A 21,396-nucleotide genomic window follows, 5' to 3' on the forward strand; every position below is an offset into this window, starting at 1 on the left:
CCCAGCCTTGCGCACCCCCCGCGTGCTATTGCCTATTTCATCCGTAACTAGCTATTTTAGTTATCCGGAGGTATTCGTCGTCAAGCGCCCGACTGCAAGTCTCGCTTAGAATGAATCAATCTTCGCTCGGCTCCAGGAAGAGTCGAAGATATGGATCGGATCGGAGGTGATGGATGCTCGGCAAATGCGCGTCGCATCGTGACAACCGCAACAGGCATCAAGCCAAAAGACCAAAGCCCGAAAAAGTGGCATATAGTTTTCAAACTTCACATCTCACCGTCTCGTGCTCCTTTCGTCTCCGGCGATGATATACCTACCGGTACCGTATACCTACGGTAGATGTGGGGGGTTGGCCCAGCCAGTGGCGCCTTATTGGTGGTTTGCGGGCGGGATGCCCGTCTGTGGAGATCGCCGACGCCGATGCCGTGGGGACGGAGAGAGGAGAGACACGAAGTGATGAACCAAACCCCCTCTCGTGCGTTGATGATGTACCGTAGTAGCATCCATCATGCTTGGGGAGGAGGTCATTCATTCATGAATCCCAAGCCGAGTGGCGACCGACTTCGGTATCAAGAAGAGGATTCGTACCCTGTCGTTGCTGGGTCCGTCCTGACTGTCTTCTCAAGTTCTTATCTGGCAGTCACCGTCGTGAGAATCCATAATCGATACGAAGAGGGAGACAGGACGGGCAGAATTCGCTCGAACTGGACTAGATTGATAGATTAGGGCGAGGCTGACGGGGCAGGGGTGCTGTTATCCCTCGGCTAGGTGCATCCATCCATCCAACAGATCAACCATCTGGAATTAGTTTTTTTTTTTTTTTTTTTTTTTTTTTTTTTTTTTTTTTTTTCTGAACTACCGCTATGCCCATCTCGACATCTACCCCTTCGCACCACGCCCGCCCGCAATTCGACTTGATGATTGATTAGCTCATGGCGATGCGTATTGACATCCAAAGTCACCGACCCGTGCCCGTCCCCGCCCGGGCCCGGGTCGCCAAAGCAGACCAACACCCAATACCAACACCAAAACCATTGCCAACACCAACACCAACACCAACACCAATCCACGCTTGGTCACTTTTGATCGTCAACCGCGGTTCATACAGTCGGGACCGGTGCTGTACCGGTACTTATGCACCAAATCTCAGACAGCTCATCATTACGACTTTCCAAGCCTCACATTCCACCCAAGAGCTCCCCAGCCTCCAGGACGATCAGGAGGCTCTCCGTACGTAGTGGGACTACATGACGGCGCAGCGTGGCTTGCACAGGCGCATCCACTCATTTACCAAGCGTCCCGGGTCCAGATGAGAATCTGCTGGGATTTGTTGGTTGCGGGCTCGCTTACTTTTTTCATACCGATCACACCTCCATAGGTATCACCCTCGAAAAAGCATCCAAGGGTCAGACAGATCAAACCATTTTCGTTGAAAGACTGATCTGACGGGGGGTCCCGGGCCAAAGACCAGGACTGGACAGCGCAAGGCGTCTGATACCATCCACTCCGGATACGACTTTTTTTCCTGCTCCGGAACTTGTTTCTGTCAACCTGCGATAAAGCAATATGAAGTGGCTCCCATGGCGCATGGCCCAAATGATGAGCGGTAGACTGACTCTCTTGCCCATCCTGCCGAGCCACAAACGCCGTGAGTTTCGCGCGTTGGGATGCAATTTTGTGATACCAGTAAGCCGGTGGAAACAAATAAGGATCCAGGAGGCACGAGGGCCAGGACCTCGGGTAACCATTGTTGACCCAGGATGCCGAGCACAGGGAGGAATGTGTAAATTCCGATGCTCGACTCCTGCCACCACTGCTATCGCCGTGTGCTTGTATCCATCTTCATCAGCTAGGCCAAAGAAGGAGGACATCGGCGGCAGCTTTTGGGAAAGCAATCAATGTAAATCTAGGTCTTGCGTTCGGAGGCTGCCTGATGACTCGCTTGCATGCCCTCTTTTTACCATCGGGAGCGTTGTCCGGTCATTCTCACTTCACCTCTCCCTCTCGCCCGCAGCATCTCGATGTCCTGAATCGACATGCTTTGCGTTGCTGCGCCGGAAAGCAGCAGTAGAGGAGTGGTACCAGATATGCACAGCTAATTTCAAGATCAAAACAACTCGTGCTGCACCAAGCGAAGTAGCTGGACCGCAACCTCCGCCCTCTCGGCTACACTACCACCATACAGGATGTGACAAAGTTTACGGAAGCTCAGGTGGCTCAGCGTCGGTCTGGCAAAACTCAACAACTTGATGCGGAATCCCACTAACAACATTACTCTCCCAATAAACAAACAGACCACGATCGGTCGTGAGATGTCTCTCGGGGCACGGAGTTCTGGCCCTTTTCATAATAAAACAAGAACTTTCGCAGACACCACAATTCTCGGATGCTCTCGAGTCAAAACCCCCGACCCTACTACACCTTCCCATGGTTTTTCTGCACGTCGCTCATTGCATTTGCATCAGTTGGGCGCCCTTCCCACACGCGCTTTCTTGCTGCATTTTGCGATGCTTCGTTTTCTCTTTACATGCTTGCGGCACCCGACAAATAGATGTGATATGCCGCTGTTTTCCTCTGACGGTCTGCTTCATCTCACATCTTTATCTCCTTCCCGCCATGCAATGCCGGCGAAATCATTTGCTACCCGCAAAGGGTGTATCATTCCACACCGACACCGACACCACCTCGTTCGTATTGCTCTGCATCACAGGCGTGCAAATGCATAACATCAAATCCTTGAGGTCTGGGGGGTCAGGTGCTTGCTGCAGGGCCTGTCCACGCCGCCACACCACCATTTCATACTCCAACCCATCAAACAGGCCGCGAGATGGTCGCGATATGCCACAGTATCCATCACTGACTGTCAAGTGATACTCCGCCAAAACATTATTTTGTCAAAAGCATTGTTTCTGTTTCTGCCCGCGAAGACTCGCATCCATTCAAGGTTGACTCCTATACTGTTACCCTGTCATCCCGGATACAGATTAACGGATGCAACATGCGCATGGCAAGCTGGTTCCCTTAGAAGAAGTTTCCCTACTGGTTATCAATCACTACACTGGTGTCAAGCTCATACTCCTTCGTAATTTCTCGATATCACAGCTTCGGCATTGTATCCTGGATCGAGGGTCGAATTTTTCTATTGCCGTAAGCGCGGGCTGATGTCCTCTCCTCGTCCAACGATATCTTGGGTGCAATATCTCTTGACGATGTCACGTGTGTTTACGACTCTCGTGGCATATATCTCGTTATTTCTAGGAGGCGTGAGAAGGGGTAAACTCGCTATCAATTTCGAACTCATTCTCGTTGCTGTGTAGTCTTAATTGCAAGGCGCTGCCGATGCAACGTCATTTTCGTGATGCTTCCTGACCAACAGTAAAGGTAATTTTCCAGTCGTCAATACTCATGTCATCGGTGGCTGGAATTAAGTGGCTGTCGAATGTTTTCACACTGGCATGCAATCCCGGAAGATTTCAGAAAGCACTGTCGTAACTGTCGAAGGGAAGGATGACTGCGGCTCTCAAGAACCATTCTGTTTCATTTTTTCCCTACTTCGAACACCTCCTTAGATACAGCCAAGCCTGGCAGCTTTAATACTGTAAGCAGGCCTCTCTGTCCACATTCCAGGGGTGTAGACTAGTCCATCACAACTAAAACCTCCTTGATGGGGTCAGCTCTCATTAGTTCTCCAATCGAGCTCCCACTTCTGAGCGCTCGTCTCTCGAATTCGTCGCATCCATGATTTCGGCTCCACAGACTTCAATCGCCTCTGCCATTAGGTGTTCCCCTTCCAAAAAGCTCAAGGGAATATGAGGCGCTTGTGAATGTTTTCCTCGGACAGACCAGTCACCAGACACTCCAGAACTGTCTGCTCTTCGCGGGCTACTCAATGAAGGCGTGGGGATTTGGCGGGTGGTCTTGGAAGCTCGTATCTACCACCACTGACGATGGCATTCCCCCGGCCGTAATTGCCGCCGTCGTCGAACACGTCGTCGTGCGCGTTGGGGACCGGCGCCGGGTGTTGATGGTCCTTGCCGGCAGTGCCGCTGTCCCCTTCAAAAATGACGGGAAGAGCATCGCCGTCTTGATCTAGACCGACGAGCTTCCAGCCCTGGAAGCGGACGTATTGGAACTAAAGTTCGATCTTCTGTTAGTGTTTCTCTTGAAGCCGAATGAATCCTCCATCGGGTAGACTTCTCCATCGGCCCTGCTGGCTGACGCACTTCCAGGCCGGAAGAGCGTGCGTCACACCTCGATCTCTCCATCCCAAGGAACACTTACTGTGACGAGCTTGCTGATATCCTGAACATAGACAGCAGTGAAGACTGCCTTGCGGATGATTGTATCCTGCTCGTCCCGCGTCTTGTGCCCGTGTATATTCGCCGCCGTAGATGCGCCCTGATCGTCTGGTCGGAGAGCGTAATCCAAGCTCGCATAGAAGCTGTTGTCCGAATCCTCTCGGGCGCGAGCGGCGGACAAGTCGTTTCGGATCTTCTGATACCGAGCTTGGATAGCGGCAGTAATGCTGCTTTGCGGCTTCGCTGGCTGTTGCATCTTGACGGGGAAGCTGGAACGATGTGGTTCTGTTGTGACGGTGATGGATTCCTGACGTTGGGTTGTTTGCGCTTTGAATTTGTGGCCTCGGGGAATGGATTCTCGCGTGGTTTTGAGGCTCGTGGAAGCCAGACTTGGAAAATCTAAGATACTCATTTGAAGCGCTCGCCGAGTGCCGCTCTCGTGCTTGGTTGGTTCCAAGTGCGAGCATTCGGATCAGGAGAATCACTTCCAGAAAGGCTTCCTGGTAAAATTGTTCTCCTCGGCATCCTGAGCTCCTCTGGTATCCCTACATACACTTTCTACTCTTTTCAATCACTCGTCAAAGAGATCGTCGTTTAAGAACGCGGCGATGTTTCTCGGTGCTGTCTTTTTTTTCCCTTTCAACCTCAACGGACCAAGAAATGACATGGTCTTATCTATCATGGTGACTACCAAGAACCCGGCCCGGCCTGCAGAAACGCCCTACCATCACAGAAGCTCCCAGGTTTGCCCGGTACGTCCCACGTGAAGGAGCCATCCAGCCAGCGCGTCTGCCCCATCGTAGTAGGTAGATTCCAGGAACCCAGATTCAAGGAGGGGTGGGGGGAGGGGGAGGGGGATTGTTTATAGTCGGCTAAACCTCGAAGCGACCCGACCCGGGCGCGAAAAAAAAAAAAAAAAAAAAAAAAAAAAAAAAAAAAAAAAAAAAATTAACCGAGCTGAATGTCAATACACGACTATACACTGCACGCGACTTCCGACGCGCGCGCAGCAGCGCAGCTGTGGCGGAAGCCGATCTCAACGCCACGGGGGGGGTATCGGAGCTAGACTCCGCGGTAGGTCTTTAGGATGCTGGTGGAGATAGGACTGGTGATTCAGGGGACGTGGGGGGGGGTTTCTCTTTCTGCCGCGCGCGGAGAAGTGCGCTGGAGAGAGAGAGCCCTGGGTTGGGTTTCCTCGCACACCGTTAGCGTGGGGAGAGGGGAATAGAGGAGGAGGAGGAGGAGGAGGAGGAGAAGAAGACTATGATTTTGTGACTTGAGTTGCGGAATGGCTACATCTTCATCTTTATCTTCGTTTTTCTGTCTGTCTGTCTGTCTGTCTATCTACATCCGTAGAGCGTCTGGGAGATGAGGTGGGCTACTGAAGGCTTTTCCTGCTGGACTCACGGTGGGTTGGGCGCGCTATGGGGATCTGCACTGTGGTTTGACGGCAGGTCCAGGGCGGCGCGGATACCCACATCATCATCTATCTATCTACATCCACAAAGCCTCTGAGAGATGAGCCAGGCTACAGAAAGCCTTCCCCGCTGAACTCACGATGGGTTGGGCGCGCTATGGGGATCTGCACACTGGTTTAACGGCAGGTCCAGGGCGGCTCGTATCCCTCTGGGGACGAGAACCCACAGCGCGATCAGCGCGGTGTGCTCCAAGTGGGAGACGTCCAACTTTCACTTGCATCACAGTCAAGACACAAGCCCCAAGGGAGAGGGGATGGGGGGGGGGCGCAAGATGAGAGGGCCACCTGGATTCCTGTAAGTGACATCCGTCTACGCGTCCCGAGAGCCTGATGAGAGCACAGTCAGACAGACGTCTCGTAGGCTCCTCAAGCAAGACCAGACGCGAATGTACATGCTGATTTCTTGACTCCTTACTACAGCTCTCGATCATGCCCACAGCGGGCGACGAGCTCCTCCCCCCAGACCCCAGACCCCAGACCCCAGACCCCAGACCACAAAACGAATCACCAGCACCGAACAGCGGCGCCCATTGCGATCTCTGGAGAGCCCACGGGACGGGGGCTCACGACGATGAGATTCCAAACTACAACCACAACACAGCACAGGGTCATCATGGTGCTCGCGACCGCCTCGCGGCATCCCCCACGCAAGTGACACTGGGGTTCACCTGGCGGCTTTCTCCTCCCGCTACCGTGCTCAGCTGGGAGTCATTGTTTCCTGACAGCTTTGTCCAGGGCTCGGAGCTGGAATCGGGGATTCGCAGAATGGGAATCGCGTCTTGAAGCTTCTCCGTCGGTACGCAAGGCGAAAAAGAGAAGCCCCTCTTCTTCCTTCCTTCCATCCATCCCGTTTGGTTGGACTTTCAGTTCTGTCCTCGGCCGCTCCCTTGTGTTGTAGGCTTCCCTCGCTCACGCTGTGCTTCTAGCTTCTAGCTCATCCCTCGTTTTCTCCAACTGCCACTTTACCCTCATCCCATCGGTGACTTATCTCATCTCAACTACTCTTCACCAAATGCCGTCGGGTCAACATGTAACCTGTAACCTGTACCGGTTGGGGGGAAGGGGGGGGGGTTATCGCAGCACTAATTCCAGCAGCGACCGGATCACAGTGGTCCCATCTCAACAAGTACACCAAGTGATCGGTCGCAGCGGTGTTCCCAGAATGGGGGAAAAAAAAAAGAAAAAAAAAGGGCTGAATCGATACGGGTACGGCGCCCGCGGCGTTCCCGAGCGGAAAAGCACCGCCGCGAGCGATCTGAGTGATCTCAGCGGGCCGGGGCCGGGGGCGCCGTCGCCGGCATCCCCGCTCGTCGCGTCCGCAATGATACTCTCGCGGGTGCTCTCGAAGACCCCGCCCGCTCGGTCATCGATCTCTCGCAAACGATATCTAGCCTTTCGTTCAGATGGTCCAGGTACTCCCTAGTCCCTGGTCCCTCAGAGTAGAAGTATCTGGGAGGAAGGGTCTTCAGAAGGAGGGTGGTTACGAGCAGCAGGGAGAGAGAAAGCGGGCAAGGATCAGTCGGAGCTCTGTCTCTCCCTCCGCTCTCTCTCTCTCTTTCAGGGCAAAAGCAAATTTCACGCCCGAGATACAGTTCTGCGTACCATACTGTACCATACTACGCCGACAACAAGGCTTTCAGGGACGCTTATTTCTGAGCGCGGTCAAGGATGGATGTGTTTACAGTACTACTATGTACTGTATGTACTACGTAGTCGTATGTATGTATTTATGTACGTAGTATGTACGACGTACTACGTAGTACTGTGTATATAGTACCCGAACATGCTACACGTGCTTTACGTGCTCTACGTGCTTCACGCCCAGTACAATCAATCAATCCACCCATCCCTCCGTCCCATCCATCCATCCATCCATCCATCCCCGGACAATCTCCCCAGCCACACCATCTGGAGCTGCCGATGACGGAGAGAAAAGGAAAGGAAAGGCAAGGAAAGGAGAGGTTTTGGCCACAATGGCCACAAGGGTACCGGTACGGTAGGTCAAAGAGGCCGTAGAGTTTGACGTACTCCGGAGTAGGTACAGTAGAAGTACTACTCTGTTGGTTTGGTGACGACGAGCCGCTTGCTGACCCCTACTCACCCTACTTAAGTAGTAGTACGTAGTATCTGCTTGCGATTAGGTACCCAGGAGGCAAAACGTCGCGATCGAACAGGGTCTCGATTACGTATGGTTTGTGTGTAGGTAGTAGATGGATGCTTAGTTCAAAGGGCCAGGGGGGGGGAGGGGCTTGCATACGTACCTACCGTAGTACTGTAGTATCAACAAATCAACCAACCATCTAAGGAAAGAAATTCAAAAAAAGAAAAAAAAGAAAAAGGAAATTCAAAACTCTACTGTACCAGAGAGGAAAAGAAGGAGAAGAAAAAGAAAAAAAAGGATCACCCATCTTCTCGAACGCAGACCTAGCAGACGATCTCCTCTTGGCCTTTAGCAAGACCTACCTAGCTAGACACGCGAGTCCGTTCCTTCGGAGTGGGTGGGTGGGTTGGGTTGGGTGGCTGAGTAGGTAGTAGTAAGTAGTGGGTGGCTCCCTAGGTACCTACCTACGTAGGTACCGACCGGTAGGTACTCCGTCTGCGTCTGCACAGTACAGTACGTACGTAAGTAACGGGCGCTCGGGTAAATCCTCTGTACGGGTACCGTACCGTACCTACTTCTACTACAGTACTACAGAGCCAGATATGCTTCGCCGCTTCGTCAAGCATGCATCGAGCCAAGAAGAGAAAAGGAAAAAAAAGGAAGAAAGAAGAAGTAAAAGAAGAAAAAGAAAAAGAAAAAGAAAAAGAAAAAGAAAAAGAAAAAGAAAAAAAGGTATGTCTGTTTGGGTGTGCCGCAGGAAGTCTCTGCGCCAAGAGCTGTTTGTTTACGCTTTTCGTACCGTGTGGAGTACGGAGGACAGGCATACGGTAGGTATGCTACCGGTACCGGGGGGAGGAGGAGGAGGAGGGGTAGGTAGTCCGTCCGTGGTACGGTACTGGTACAACTATAGAAAGTAAAGTACTAGTACCTAGTACCTAGTACAGTAAGTACTACGTAGTACTACTACTAGTAGATGCAATACTTACTATAGTAGTAACGGTTCTTGGCTTTGACGGAGTACAAGAGCATATAGTACATAGGGATTCGATCGGATTGGGTGGATAGGCAAGGTACTAGTAGATTTCCACGCTTGATGGGATTGTCTCTACGGTAGGTGAGATGAGATGAGATGAGATGCGATGAGATGAGATGAGATGAAAAGACAACGAACCGTTTGCGCAGGACGCTGCGTTTCGAATCTTCTCGGGATTTTGAACATACATAGTACTACGTACAACTACAACTACTACTACTACGTATATCGCTACAAATCTCCTCCCAAAGCCGCCCGGTGAATTGTTGATCGCCTAACCGTGTTCCCACAATCGAAGGCACAGAAAGCTTCGATCCCCGTTCTACTACGTACTACGTACGTACGTATCCAGCTCCGTAGGGGGTTGTTTGTCGATTGCCTCTCTGGAATCTAGATATGCCTGCTTGCCTGCTTGTCTGCAGGCGTGTCCCGTTTCGTCAGGTCGTGAGAGGGAGTAGCTTTCGTGCTTGGATGTACTACGTAGTAAGTAAGCTCGTGCAGAGAACCTACCTACTACCTACCTACCTACCTATTTCGATGGGCTGCGAAGAATCTCAGGTCGCGATTTGTTTTTACCATACAGGAGAGTTAGATACTTAGTAGAAGTACCTTGTGCGGTGCAAGAAGGAGGGCAAGTACTCTCCTCCCATGAATACTACGTACACGGCGAGAGAAAGTATAATTCTGCAAGGGATCTTACGTAGTACCAGCTTTTAAACCGATCAACTTACTTTGAGCCTTGGAAAAGTATAGTATCTTTGAGCCGGTATTTAGTCTGTGCGGTAGAGTTGACAGGGCTTTAAGCCGTTCAGAAAGCACCGCTCTACGATTCACTAGTCGGAGCCCAGAGAAGAGACTATTCTTTGCTTCTCTCGACCCCTTTCTTATCCTTTCGAAGAAGAGTAGGTATGTGGCTGTGAATCACGAACCTGCCTCTTTGCTACTGTGAGTACTACTACAAGTCGCGCGGGAAAACCATTTTCTACGGACAGTTCTACTGCAAGTAATACATATAGTTCAAGAGCTCCAAGCGAAGCCAAGGAGGACCTGTTGTTGACCCCGCGTGGTCGGAACCAGCCATGAGTGGATGCGATAGAACCCTCGAGCCTAATCGGCCAGAGCTAGATCAATTGGGAAGTTGGCAAGGCCAAGAGAGTCTTGTCTGCTCGTTGTTCGCTTCGTAAGTGGCCAGATTGCCGAGCCAATTCTCTTGTCACTCTTGAACACCGCGAATCAGAGAATCGACGGATTCTTGTTACCGCTCTCTCTCAGCACTCTGCATACGTAGTAGCTTGGGAGAGATAATGGGAGAAGTTTGCAGTATCTCCGTCTTGGCCTCAGCCCTGCCCGCCGTTGGTGATAACGGAGAGGACAGGCGGGTGGCTGGTTGGGTATATTAACCTGGGTCTCCAACGGTGAGCATCCAAGACCTATACAGCGGGAGGTCTACACGAACAGCAATCCATCGTGCTCTTCCCATAACGGACAACAGGATTGATTGCCAGAGATCCTGCAATGGAGAAGCCGACGCCTGTTAAGAACGATGTGCAGGGGACCGTTTCCCAGTCCCCATCGACGTCTTCCGCAGTAGAGGTTTCTTCCGCCAAACCAGAAGAGAACCGGCCCTGGTGGTCCTCCATCAAAGAGCCCGGATCCGCACCCCAGATCGTCGTGGCGGCCTTGCTCGCCATCGCTCTCGGTGTCACGATCAGCGAGACCGTCGATGATATCCCAACTTCAGCTCGTGTGCTTGTCGGGATCCCTGGTACTCTTTGGCTTCGTGCTCTTCGAGCCGTTGGTATGCACCCGATCCGACCCCCACAGTAACAACGAGTCGTGGCTTGGAACAGCGACGCTGACTATTGACGTTAGTCCTGCCATTGATTGTCACCTCTGTTGTGCTTGCGATTCAGCAGCTCAAGGAAATGTCCAAAAGCGGTGCTGCGATCGCCCGCTGGACCATCGGATACTTCCTCTGTACAACATTCATCGCTATCATCCAGAGCGCTCTCCTCACCGGCCTGGTGTGGCGAAGACTCTTCGACGAAGCCAGCGCAGACTCACTGTCGGAAGATTCGCTCGGAGACAGGGGCACTGAACTCGCCGAGACTGGCGACAGTACCCCGGTGCACGAAGGTAGGCATTTCCTTTTCCCAGTCCTCGAGGGTGTTCGTTGCATGGCCTCGCCATAGATGCTCAGCGCAGCAGTACTGACTCTACCGTGTTCAATAGTCATCCTTTCGTTGTTTGAATCGTTTATCCCCCAGAACGTCTTCTACGCTCTCACGAACGACGACCTGCTCGCCGTGCTCATAGCCGCCATGGTTTGCGGCTATCTGCTGAAACCGGGCTCCGGTATCGTTCGCGCAGTGCGAGAGATCGAAGCAATTGTCATCACGATTGTCACGTTCCTCATCAAACTCGCTCCCATTGGTGTCTTCTTCTTGATCTTGCCCAACCTCTTCCGACTCAACATCGCCGAGATCGGGTACAACCTGGGCATCCTGGTAGGAGGGGCACTCTCCATGATGGCCATCCATCTGTTCGTCGCCCTCTCGGCGATATTCTACTTTGTCACCAAGACCAATCCGTGGGTGTACTGGATGAAGAATTCCAAGTCGTGGATCACTGCCTGGGGAACGGCGTCTTCGGCTGCGACTCTTCCCGTGACGCTCCAGTGCTGTCTGGACCGAGGATTGCCCAAGATGACCACCCAGTTCGTGGTGCCTCTCGGGACCATGATCAACATGGATGGGTGAGCTGCTGCCCTGAGACATGAACGCAGGTGACGATGCTAACACACGCTGCAAACAGGACGGCGATCTACTTTCCCATCGTCGTGGTATTTCTGGCGGCTACCCAGGGCCACACGTTGCAGGTTGTGGACTACATCGTCATATGCCTCCTTTCCACCGTGGCGACGATTGGAGCGGCGCCCATCCCAAGCTCGTCGCTGGTGTTGACGGTCATGATTGCCAACAGCATCGACGTCCCGATCACCGGCATGTACGCCGTCGTCGTGGCCTTTGATTGGTTTCTGGATCGTTTCCGCACCGTGGTCAACGTGAGCGGGGACTTCTTTGGCGCGGCAGTCGTCACCCAGCTCGCGGGCATCACGGACGATCCCGAGCCGGAATTTGTTGAAGGCCGTGAGGTTCTGAGGCGGGATCCTAGCATCGTGTGAGGTATCTACAGCCAGGATCGCTCTCGCTAGCGCCTTGCCTTTTGTATCTAAACCGAATAACGCTGTCGTCTTCGACATTCAGTTTAGAAATCACACATCTGGCTCGGTTCTTATCTTCTCGAGATCATGCATTTCTGTCGGTCATTCCAGGCTCTCGCTTACAACCCAAGTGACTACTCGTGTTTCCGGAGCTCCCATAGAGTTCGTTCTGCAGGCAATCCTTTCCCAAATGCGAATATCTAATACCTCCGGGGCACTAGTCGAGCGGGGTCTATGCCCGTGTGGAAACTCATCTAGAAGCTGGCTTGGAAAGGTACCGGGAGTCGGTTTGTATAGGTAAAGGAGTCAACCGGGTGTAGAAACACGACCCGTACGAGGAAAGCTGTCGCTACATGAAGAGAAGTGGGTGAATCCTCAGTGGAAAGCTGCTATATCCAGACCCCGAAGTTTCTAAGCTAATGCCAAGAGGAAACTAAACTTGCGGCCCAGCATGCAGACTCGACGTGAAAATGATAAGTTTGATATTCGATGCGGTATACTGCGAGGAAGAGCAGGGATTCTAATGCTTCGTATATTCGGACCAACAAGATTCCTGCCATGAAATGACATATTCTGCGCGGAAGGGAGAGCCAACACTTACTGGGATATTTACAGATTTCCGCTTCCAAACTTGGTGCTTTCGTCGTCTAGGCATCTCGCCTCCTAACAACAAACTCCCACTCCCCATGCAGCCTCCGAAAGCTCTCATCGACGAGAACCTCATGTTCCTTCAGGCCGGGCAGTTCGACCTCGAAGGTCTTCAGTCGCTTCACCATACTCAGCTCATCCAGCCACATTCTCTCCTTCACCAGCCCGACGTCCTCTTTATGCCCTACAGAAAGTCAGTTTTTGGCCAAACCTACAGTCTTTCGGAGAAATGACATATTCCCGCGAGACCTCGGGACATTCGAAAGTGGATTTTCAAGGCGCGCGCGAGATACATACACTCGATCCTGACCCACACCTCCTGCAACCCCTCCATACTACCGATCACTCTCCACAACCGCTCCCACCGCGGCCAATCTGTAGACGGCGTGCCTTGACCGAATCTGAACGAAGCCTTAAAGCGAAAATCCAGAGACAGACGCTGGATGCTATCAAAGCGCTGCGGAAGGATAGTAGTGGAAAGGCGAAGGAGCGATTCCATACTATCGAAGTCGAAGATGTTACTCTTGTAAAGGACGTGAATTGCTGAAGAATAGCTGGATCTCTTAGCTCCAGATGCCTCTTGGAGTTTGTGTGGGGGATCTTACATCTTTCTACATGTCTGAAGTAGAGGGAGGAAGTTGTCTTGGACTTGAGAACGGTCGGTATAGAGACCGGAAGGGAGCTTGAGCCCTCGGCAGCGCTGTTCGTGACATTCGTCGTGATGGTTCGGAAGTTCGACTTGGCATCGACTGTGTCGAAGGCCGTCGTTTGAAACCACAATATGAATGAGCCTGTCACCGAGAAGATACTGATAGAGTAAAGCAAACGCTGCTGGAGGGAGTTTGAATAGCGAAGACTGGTTCTGCTCATCATAGCTGAAGAATCTCTCGGTCGAAGGAGTCGGAGTAAGAGATCGAGGTCTCTTGACTCGGGAAGGGGTGATTGGTGGAGGTTGGTAGATGCTCTTGATTCTTGTATTGGGAGATGGTTGACGAAAGTTGCGACTGGATTTTGAGCTTGTTGACCATTGGGCTTGCTTACCACGGCCCGTGACAAAATCGAGAAATCCAAATACGGCCCTGCCCGTGATGCCCACGGGGCGCGATCCCTTGTCTTGAGAGTCTCGATTTGCGTTTCGATTCATGTTCGCACGCTACGGAGGCGAGGTTGAGAAGAAATGAATATGATACTTACTTACTATGAAGAGGGCTAGATCTTGATCTAGAAAGTTTGGGTGCAACGTGTCACGAGAATTGAATAAGATGATGTCAGATACGATACAGCTTCGATGAGTGACTGGGCCTGACTGGATGAAAAAAGTACCGGTACCAAGGATGTCTTTGCTGACAGGTACGAAGGAAGGACAAAGAGAGAGCCAAAATCCATTGTACGAGCGGAACGAAAAACAGATCTCAAGGCATGACATTTATCTGACAGTAGGTAAACAAAGATAGCTGCATTATATCCAAATCCATTCGACGCTTCGTGTCAAGAGAAGGGGGATGTTGTGTTGTGCTCCGACTCGCCTACTCGAGCTCTAGCGAGCAGTCTGACTCTGACCCCACTTCCCGCAACCAAAGCTCCGGTGCCGAGTACGAGTCCGAGTCCGAGTCTGTACCCAGAAGTTATCGGGCTCTGCTAGATAAGAAACTCATCCATGATCAACTCGTTTCGCTCCACAGATACGAGTCCACGTAGAACATGATAATACCACGATGAAGAAGACGCTTCTGCTGTGCTTCATCCACGGCTTCAAGGTATGACTGTCCCTCTAAACCTGCAGAACAATCGTTGATAGAGAAATAGGGGGGCGACGACACATTCGGAGGCTTCCCCGAGCATCTGCGGGCTCTGGTCAGTCATGCCTTGCCCAAAGTCGATGTCCGCGCCATCGTGTACCCGAAATTCGAGACGAGAGGAGATCTGGCAGAATGTGTGAGCAGATTCAAAGACTGGTAGGTGGAATATACGCGCTTTCCTCGACACTGATGCAGAAGAGGGGTTGAATGTCTGGGTCGAGTATGCGACTTTGGGAAGCCTCAATTTCCCGAGTCATCTGGGACATCTGCAGAACTTGGTAGTTCGAGCCGGGAAATATGCTAAATCCTCATATTTACCCAATCTGCGGAGAATACCCAGCTAAACATCCCCCAAGGCTCCTCGAGAAAGTCATCGACATTGAAGTCGCCTCTTCAACTCCCTCCCCGACCATCGATCCCTCGGTCCACACAATCCTAATCGGACACTCCATGGGCGGCATAGTCGCCGCAGATACCCTCCTCTCTATAACCTACGACCTCGCCATTTCGCGGCCGTCATCCTCTTCTCCTTCAAAACCCAAAGACCCCTCCTCAATCAACTCCCTTATGTTCCCCTACATCTCCGGCGTCTTAGCCTTCGACACCCCGTACCTAGGAATATCCCCTGGTGTCGTAGCCCATGGCGCAGAAGGCCACTACAACACCGCTTCATCTGCTCTAACACAACTATCTAGTCTGACGGGAGCAATATGGGGATCCAAAGCCGCAAGCGAAGTCAACAAAGAAGACAAAGTCAAGAAAGAACCTCTCGCCTCCCTCCCTCCCCCATCTGCTACTTCCTCCTCCGCAACACCAGCAGCACAAGTCGTCCCTGCCTGGCAAAAGTGGGGGAAACTCGCCGCTCTCGCCGGAGCAGGCGCAGCAGTCGCAGGCGGCGCCGCAGCTGCGTATCTAAAGCGGGACCAGATCACAGCTGGCTGGTCGTGGGTCGGATCCCATCTCGAGTTCGTGGGCTGCCTGATGAAAGGGGAAGAGTTGCGTACCCGGGTCTCCTCGCTCGTGACTCTGAACCGCGAGCTCGGGGTCGGCTGGGCGAACATATACACGCGGCTCGGCAGCAAGGCGCTGAGTAAGAGCGACGGTACGACCCTGGTCGGCAGCGTGGTCGGTCACCAGAGAACCTTCTGCAACCTGCCGAGCGGGAGGGACGAGAAGGTGGGTGGGCGCGATTTCTGGAGGGAGGCGGTTAACGATGCAGCGGGTGACGAGACCGGGGCGCATATTAGTAAGTTCCTTCATTCCAATCTCTCAATCCCGTCATTCCCCTCTCTTCCCATCTTCATCTTCTTCTCCTCCAGCTCGTTCAAGAACAGTAAGCGAGTGTTTTTGCTCCCCGCCAAAAGGGGGGAGAGGGGAAGGGGGTAAGCGAGAAACCAAGTCAAGTAAGTTACTTGGCTAACCACTCCACTCCGCCAGGCATGTTCTTCCCCAAGGACAATCCCGGGTACTACGCCCTCTCCGAGAACGCAAAATCGCTCATCGCGGATTGGACCACGAATGAGTGGTACGAGTCCAGCACCGGCGACCTGGACATGTCTGGTATCGGGCCTGAGCCCGAGCCTGAGCCTGAATCTGAGTCTGAACACAAGGCCGAGCATATGGAATTGTAAAACGTAGACTTGGGGGCCTGCGTAGGATACGGTAACAAGATTTCCGGGGGACGTACTACGTCCCAGGCGTAAGTATTACCCCTCAAGGGTAGGGTAACCAGGGGGTCTAGAGTAGAAACTAAACTTTTGAGGCACCCTCGAGGGGTAATACTTAGGCCTGTACCGTGGTACTACTACTACTATATGTAAACACTTGACACGAACTTCATGCAGCCAGCCCGAAATCCAAAATCCATGTTACAATCATGTTTGTTTCTTTGCAGTATGTTGTCTGAATTATCTAATCTAATCATCTCTAAGCAGCGTTTCATATCCATTACCACATTATTCATAACATTTGGCCCCGAGGCCCCCCCTGCTCTTAAAAAGAATACTCCTCAACATGCAAATGTATACCCTGCGCACCCGTCCCTTTATGCACACCCCTATCATCACTCAGCCGCACCACCTGGTTTCTCACCGTAGCCACGAGCGACTTGCCCCCGCATACTGCAACAGACGTCTCGCCGCCTGTCCTCTCGACCGGACCCCTGATGAATGACCCTATATCAGGCCGGGCGTACGAGTACACAATCTCCCTCCTCGTGACTGCACTAGGGCCGGCGCAGCAGCACGGTCCCGGGCCGTCGCTGCAGCTACAGCAGAATTTACTATTCTTAACGGGCTGAGAAGGCGGTGCTTTGGAGATGGAAAGGGAGGATATGGAATCTGATTTGGACAGGATACTTGCTTTCTCTTCTTCTGTCCCTTCATCGATGCTTGATCCTGACTTTCTTTCCTCGACGACGGTATCTATGAGGGCTTTGCTATCTTTGCGATCACTCTCAACGAGCGATGATGCTTGCCCTGTAACCGCAATCTCGACATCTAGGTCAATGCCGCGGGCTTCAGCTTGTGCCAACGCTTTAGTGAGGCGATTCTGGTAATATTCGCAATGCGAGCTTTCTTTGACAATCAGCAGGAAGGAGATCCGCCGAGTGCAGATTGTCGTCGGGCACGCGAGGAGACTCTCGAGTATGGGCAGGGTATAGGATGCCCCTGTTGAGGCTGATATCAGAACCAGCGTCTCGAAAGCTTCCCAGTGAGGTGGTGCCCCGTAAGGTCCGGAGATGAAGCCTGTCAGAGAATTCTTCGCGGTTGCCTCGTTCTCCTCTGCAAAATTGTGGATCCGACGTGAGAATCCCGAGTGCGCGCGGATCGCAAGCTGAATTTCATTACAATGGCAATCCGCCCCCGTCGTGTATGGGCTAGCTATCGTGAAAGGATGGGACTCAAGAGGACCGAGGTAGGGAAGCCAGAGATAGATGTGCTGTCCTGGTTTCCACGAGATGTGCACGTCTCTGATCGTGACGATTGTTAGGTCTTTGCCAAGAGCTTCGGCAGATATTTCGTGACCGATACGCTGGGTACCGTTGCAGGCTTTCTTGGACTTGGGACGGAAGTTTCCGAGAATCGTGAGGAAGCCTCGGAGGATCCAGTCCGAGGAGATGGCTGCGATGGCGAACCAGATGTTGTATCTGGCGTAGTCAGGAACGTGGACGTACAGTAGCCAGAGGAAGACCCCTGCAGCTGCGATGTGTTGCAGTACGAAGAGCTCGTAGGCCATCCCCCGTAAGGGTGGGAGGGAGGCGAAGAACGTCCAGACGAGGACGCCCCATGCTCCCATGCCGTACTTAACCATGGGCATCATCTCTAATTCCAGCTGGAAGAAGTCCGCTCGCACCCACTCAGTCACGAAGAATGCTCCGTGAACTGTCACGGTCAGCAGCAAGGTTCTCGACACCCACCGATGCAACCAATTGAGCCGCTCATGCGAGCTTCCCAGGATAAATCCGATGAGACTCGACTTCGTGGCCAAAAGGTAAACGAGCGGGACCTGTGTGACCGAGATCCATGCATTTCGGAATCCGAGTCTCTCGTAGTAATTCGCGTCGTGAATGATGGCTTTGTAGGTCATCATGTACACAACCACAGCCCAGTAACAGCCGAGTACCAACAAGCGCCCGAGGGGAGGTGGGCTCAGCCACGAGAACAGCCCGCCGAAATAGATCTGGGGATAGCTTGCTTCGCGGAGGATGGCGGTGGCTGTCGCATAGCACTGCATCGGAACGCCGTTGACCTTCGTGGGGTGCTTGATTGATTTTCGGGTCCGGCATACACGGAGTCTGGTTGAAGAAGACGTCAGGCCTGCACTCTGACGCGAGGTACTGCCACCACCAGTGCCAGTATCGTGGAACTTGCTAACCTTGACCAAGTCTGATAGTAGTCCAACGCTCTCAGCAACAGCGCAAAGCCCAAGACGGCGGCAATGATATACCAATAAGCTCTCGCCAACTTGGAGTCAAACGTCCTGAACATGGGACTCGAGCTCATGCTCATCCCCTCCATCCTGCGCTGCAGATAACTTGAACTGGTCATGATGGCTGGGGACTTGGAAGAGAGAGAGGGGATAGACAGGGTGCCGACGGGACGGACTGAGCGCTGAGTTGGCCTGCAACTGCGACTGCGACAGCGACAGCGACAGGTGGGTTAGTTGGGTATCTCTGATATGATGGATCTAGATTCGTGAGTCGTACGGGAGTAGCTGCAGATAGATGTCAAGCACGGAGGAAGGAAAGTCAAGAGCGTTCGGGGAGGTGTGAAGATGTGAAGATGTGAAGATGTGAAGGTGTGAAGGTGTGAAGGTGTGAAGGTGTAAAGGTGTAAAGGTGTAAAGATGTAAAGATGTAAAGATGTGATATGAAGTGGATGCTTCTCCGTATTTGCTAGCGTGGCTGACTTTTTCAAAAGAAGGAAGGTGCGGAGCGGACTGAGGTGGGAGTGGACTGGACTGGACTGGACTGGACTGGACTACCGGTAGACCGGACTGGACCTGGAGTCACGGGCACGGATGTTACTTCGTATGAAAACTCCCTCATGGCAAGCACTCAGCCAGCACAGTAATACCGACCGGTAAGCCCTACCGAGAGCCCTACCGAGCACGAGATTTGGCGGACGATCACACCGTTCCAGAAATCCCGACAGACAGGGTTGCGCGCCTTTGAGCAGATTACAAGTACTGATCGGGTTGATGGCGCTATCGGACCAGTCACAGCACGCGCTAAGGGGACCTCAGCCAAGGCCTAGCAAAGCGAAGCAAAAGCTTCAGGAGCTTCGGGAGCTTCGGCAGGGGAGAGGGGTGAAGCAGAAAGATGAAGGGAATCAATCTACTACGTAGATCCTAGTTGTAGTACATTCTACCGTACAGTAGAGGGGGCGTCGCGCTTTCTTTTCCCCGGCTGAATGCAAATGGCGGATTATAAATCCTTGGATCTCTTTCTCTCTCTCTCTCTCTCTCTCTCTCTCTCTCTCTTACTCCTTGTCTCGACTTCTTCTCTTCTCGTCCCGTCTCGTTCTTCTTCCAATTTCATCCCTCCCCCAATACACCCCACACACGGACTTAACAAAAGATGCCTGCCTTCTCCAGCCTCGCTTCTGGCCTCGCAGCCGCCCTCCTCCTCAGCCAGACCTCAGCCCATTTCCTGCTCAACTACCCCACGTCGGTCGGCTTCGATGAAGAAGGTAAACTCTCTCTCTCTGTCTCTCTCTCTCTCTTCTCATCTCCGTGACCCTTCCTCGCAACCCCCTCATCCTCCGCACCCAGACTAACAAAATTAACCCCCTCTAGTGGAATCCGTCATCCCATGCGGCGGCTTCCCGGTCGACTTCTCTAGCGCCGAGGTAACCAAATTCCACGTCTCCGGCGACAGCATCGCCCTGCGCTCTACCCACCCAACCACGACCTGGCTCTTCCGTGCCACAATCGGCGCGCCCATCGCCGCCGGAAACTGGACCATTCTCTCGGCGAGCATCGAGCAGAAAAACATGGGCGAGTTCTGTAGGAGCGACATCATGGTCCCAGAAAGTTTCGCCGGCAACAACGGCACGATTGGTGTTGCAGCTAATTCCCCGGATGGGGTGCTCTACCAGGTATGTCGAAGACGCATTCAATACTCACACGCGTCAGATGGGGTAGGGCTAAAACATTGCTATAGTGCGCTGCAGTATCGTTCGTCGCCGGCAGTGCGCCAGCCGTCCCCTCCTCTTGCAAGAACGGGACAGGCGTGACAGCCACCTACAATGCCGACACTTCACTCTCTTCCCTCCCGCCCTCGACGGCCGGGACAGGTGACAGTGACTCCACCACACCAGCCAACGGCGCTGCGTCGTCGAGCTCGGCCGCTAGTCCGGGCGCGATGAACGGGTACTCGTATTCGGGCGTTGCGTCCCTGGCGTGGGTGGGCGTTGTTGGGATGGCGACGTTCTTGGCGTGTTTCCTGTAGGCGATGCGAAGGTATGATTGATTAATTAATGTACATGAATCCGAAGATGACAATCCGAACTTTGTAATGAATCGTTGGAGAGGAAGAGCGCGACTGGGATAGCCATCCGGGAAGTTTGTGATGCACAGGAAAGGCTTCGGATAGGTGAAAAGTGATGTACAGAACAGTCAACATGAAACCGTGAAAGTCAACAGACAAATCCTAATTCAGACCTCAAACGTGAAACTCGCCTGTTTCGAATACGCAGTCTAACAACCTCCCGACAGAACTTTTCCCTTTGCAGAGTGACAGCTGGGACAAACTGTGCTCAACCTAGCTCGACAAAGGGCTCGATAAGTCGGAAGTCCATCCCTTCGATCGGACCAGTCAAAGGAACGCTCCGCCGGCCCGCCGGGCTTTCCTGGAGACGAGAGAAACGGTACCGGTACTACTACTGGTACCGTACTATCCCCTGAATAAAAGACGAAAAGTATATTTTTACTAAGGGTTGACCAGGGGGTGGGCTGTAACCCCAACGCTTGTGAAGCAGTTCCTCAAGAATTCAATATTTCTTTATATAATTTGTAGTAAAATCGATATCAAGCAACGATTGATGCTCAAGGAAGACTTACCAAATACGAGAAAATAAATATATATGTTGTTCTGCTACATCTGATAATCGGTCAGCTTTAAGGTCCAAATATGCTTTCACCAAGTGGGTCCGCCTTCTATCCAGGGAGGGGGATAAGTACCGGTACCGGTAGTAATTCGAGAAAAAGAAGGGGGGCTAGCCGTTTAGCGTGCTTGGCAAACAGGGGTGGATCAATAGTTACGCCGCTCCGAGAGGCGACCGCATATCACAATCCCAAGTGTCCTCTCGCGTAA

General features: G+C 52.6%; 7 protein-coding genes across 7 annotated transcripts; 4 read left to right on the top strand and 3 right to left on the bottom strand.

Annotated features, from left to right (window-relative positions):
- Nucleotides 1-3,886: 3,886 nt before the first annotated feature.
- Nucleotides 3,887-4,554, bottom strand: L3040_002478 (uncharacterized protein; the record flags this gene model as incomplete). Its single annotated transcript, XM_007289616.2, has 2 exons — nt 3,887-4,132; nt 4,282-4,554. 2 exons carry the CDS (start codon nt 4,552-4,554, stop codon nt 3,887-3,889), a joined length of 519 nt encoding a protein of 172 aa, XP_007289678.2.
- Nucleotides 4,555-6,204: 1,650 nt separating this feature from the next.
- On the top strand, nt 6,205-6,558 carry L3040_002479 (uncharacterized protein; the record flags this gene model as incomplete). Its single annotated transcript, XM_007289615.2, has 1 exon — nt 6,205-6,558. One exon carries the CDS (start codon nt 6,205-6,207, stop codon nt 6,556-6,558), a length of 354 nt encoding a protein of 117 aa, XP_007289677.2.
- Nucleotides 6,559-10,424: 3,866 nt separating this feature from the next.
- Nucleotides 10,425-12,093, top strand: L3040_002480 (uncharacterized protein; the record flags this gene model as incomplete). The annotated part of the gene is made up of 4 exons (XM_007289614.1): nt 10,425-10,707; nt 10,782-11,045; nt 11,142-11,664; nt 11,724-12,093. The coding sequence occupies 4 exons, from the start codon at nt 10,425-10,427 to the stop codon at nt 12,091-12,093; spliced, it is 1,440 nt and encodes a 479-aa protein (XP_007289676.1).
- Nucleotides 12,094-12,779: 686 nt separating this feature from the next.
- On the bottom strand, nt 12,780-13,924 carry L3040_002481 (uncharacterized protein; the record flags this gene model as incomplete). The annotated part of the gene is made up of 3 exons (XM_007289613.1): nt 12,780-12,964; nt 13,078-13,334; nt 13,386-13,924. 3 exons carry the CDS (start codon nt 13,922-13,924, stop codon nt 12,780-12,782), a joined length of 981 nt encoding a protein of 326 aa, XP_007289675.1.
- A 571-nt stretch (nt 13,925-14,495) lies between these two features.
- L3040_002482 (uncharacterized protein) lies at nt 14,496-16,210 on the top strand (the record flags this gene model as incomplete). The annotated part of the gene is made up of 4 exons (XM_007289612.1): nt 14,496-14,537; nt 14,587-14,735; nt 14,936-15,825; nt 16,017-16,210. The coding sequence occupies 4 exons, from the start codon at nt 14,496-14,498 to the stop codon at nt 16,208-16,210; spliced, it is 1,275 nt and encodes a 424-aa protein (XP_007289674.1).
- Nucleotides 16,211-16,571: 361 nt separating this feature from the next.
- On the bottom strand, nt 16,572-18,628 carry L3040_002483 (uncharacterized protein; the record flags this gene model as incomplete). The annotated part of the gene is made up of 2 exons (XM_007289611.2): nt 16,572-18,375; nt 18,456-18,628. The coding sequence occupies 2 exons, from the start codon at nt 18,626-18,628 to the stop codon at nt 16,572-16,574; spliced, it is 1,977 nt and encodes a 658-aa protein (XP_007289673.2).
- A 1,031-nt stretch (nt 18,629-19,659) lies between these two features.
- On the top strand, nt 19,660-20,532 carry L3040_002484 (uncharacterized protein; the record flags this gene model as incomplete). Its single annotated transcript, XM_007289610.1, has 3 exons — nt 19,660-19,771; nt 19,878-20,179; nt 20,245-20,532. 3 exons carry the CDS (start codon nt 19,660-19,662, stop codon nt 20,530-20,532), a joined length of 702 nt encoding a protein of 233 aa, XP_007289672.1.
- Nucleotides 20,533-21,396: the final 864 nt, after the last annotated feature.

The sequence above is a fragment of the Drepanopeziza brunnea genome, assembly GCF_022702325.1.
Source record: "Drepanopeziza brunnea f. sp. 'multigermtubi' strain 214-2 chromosome Unknown ctg3, whole genome shotgun sequence".
NCBI lineage: Eukaryota > Fungi > Ascomycota > Leotiomycetes > Helotiales > Drepanopezizaceae > Drepanopeziza > Drepanopeziza brunnea.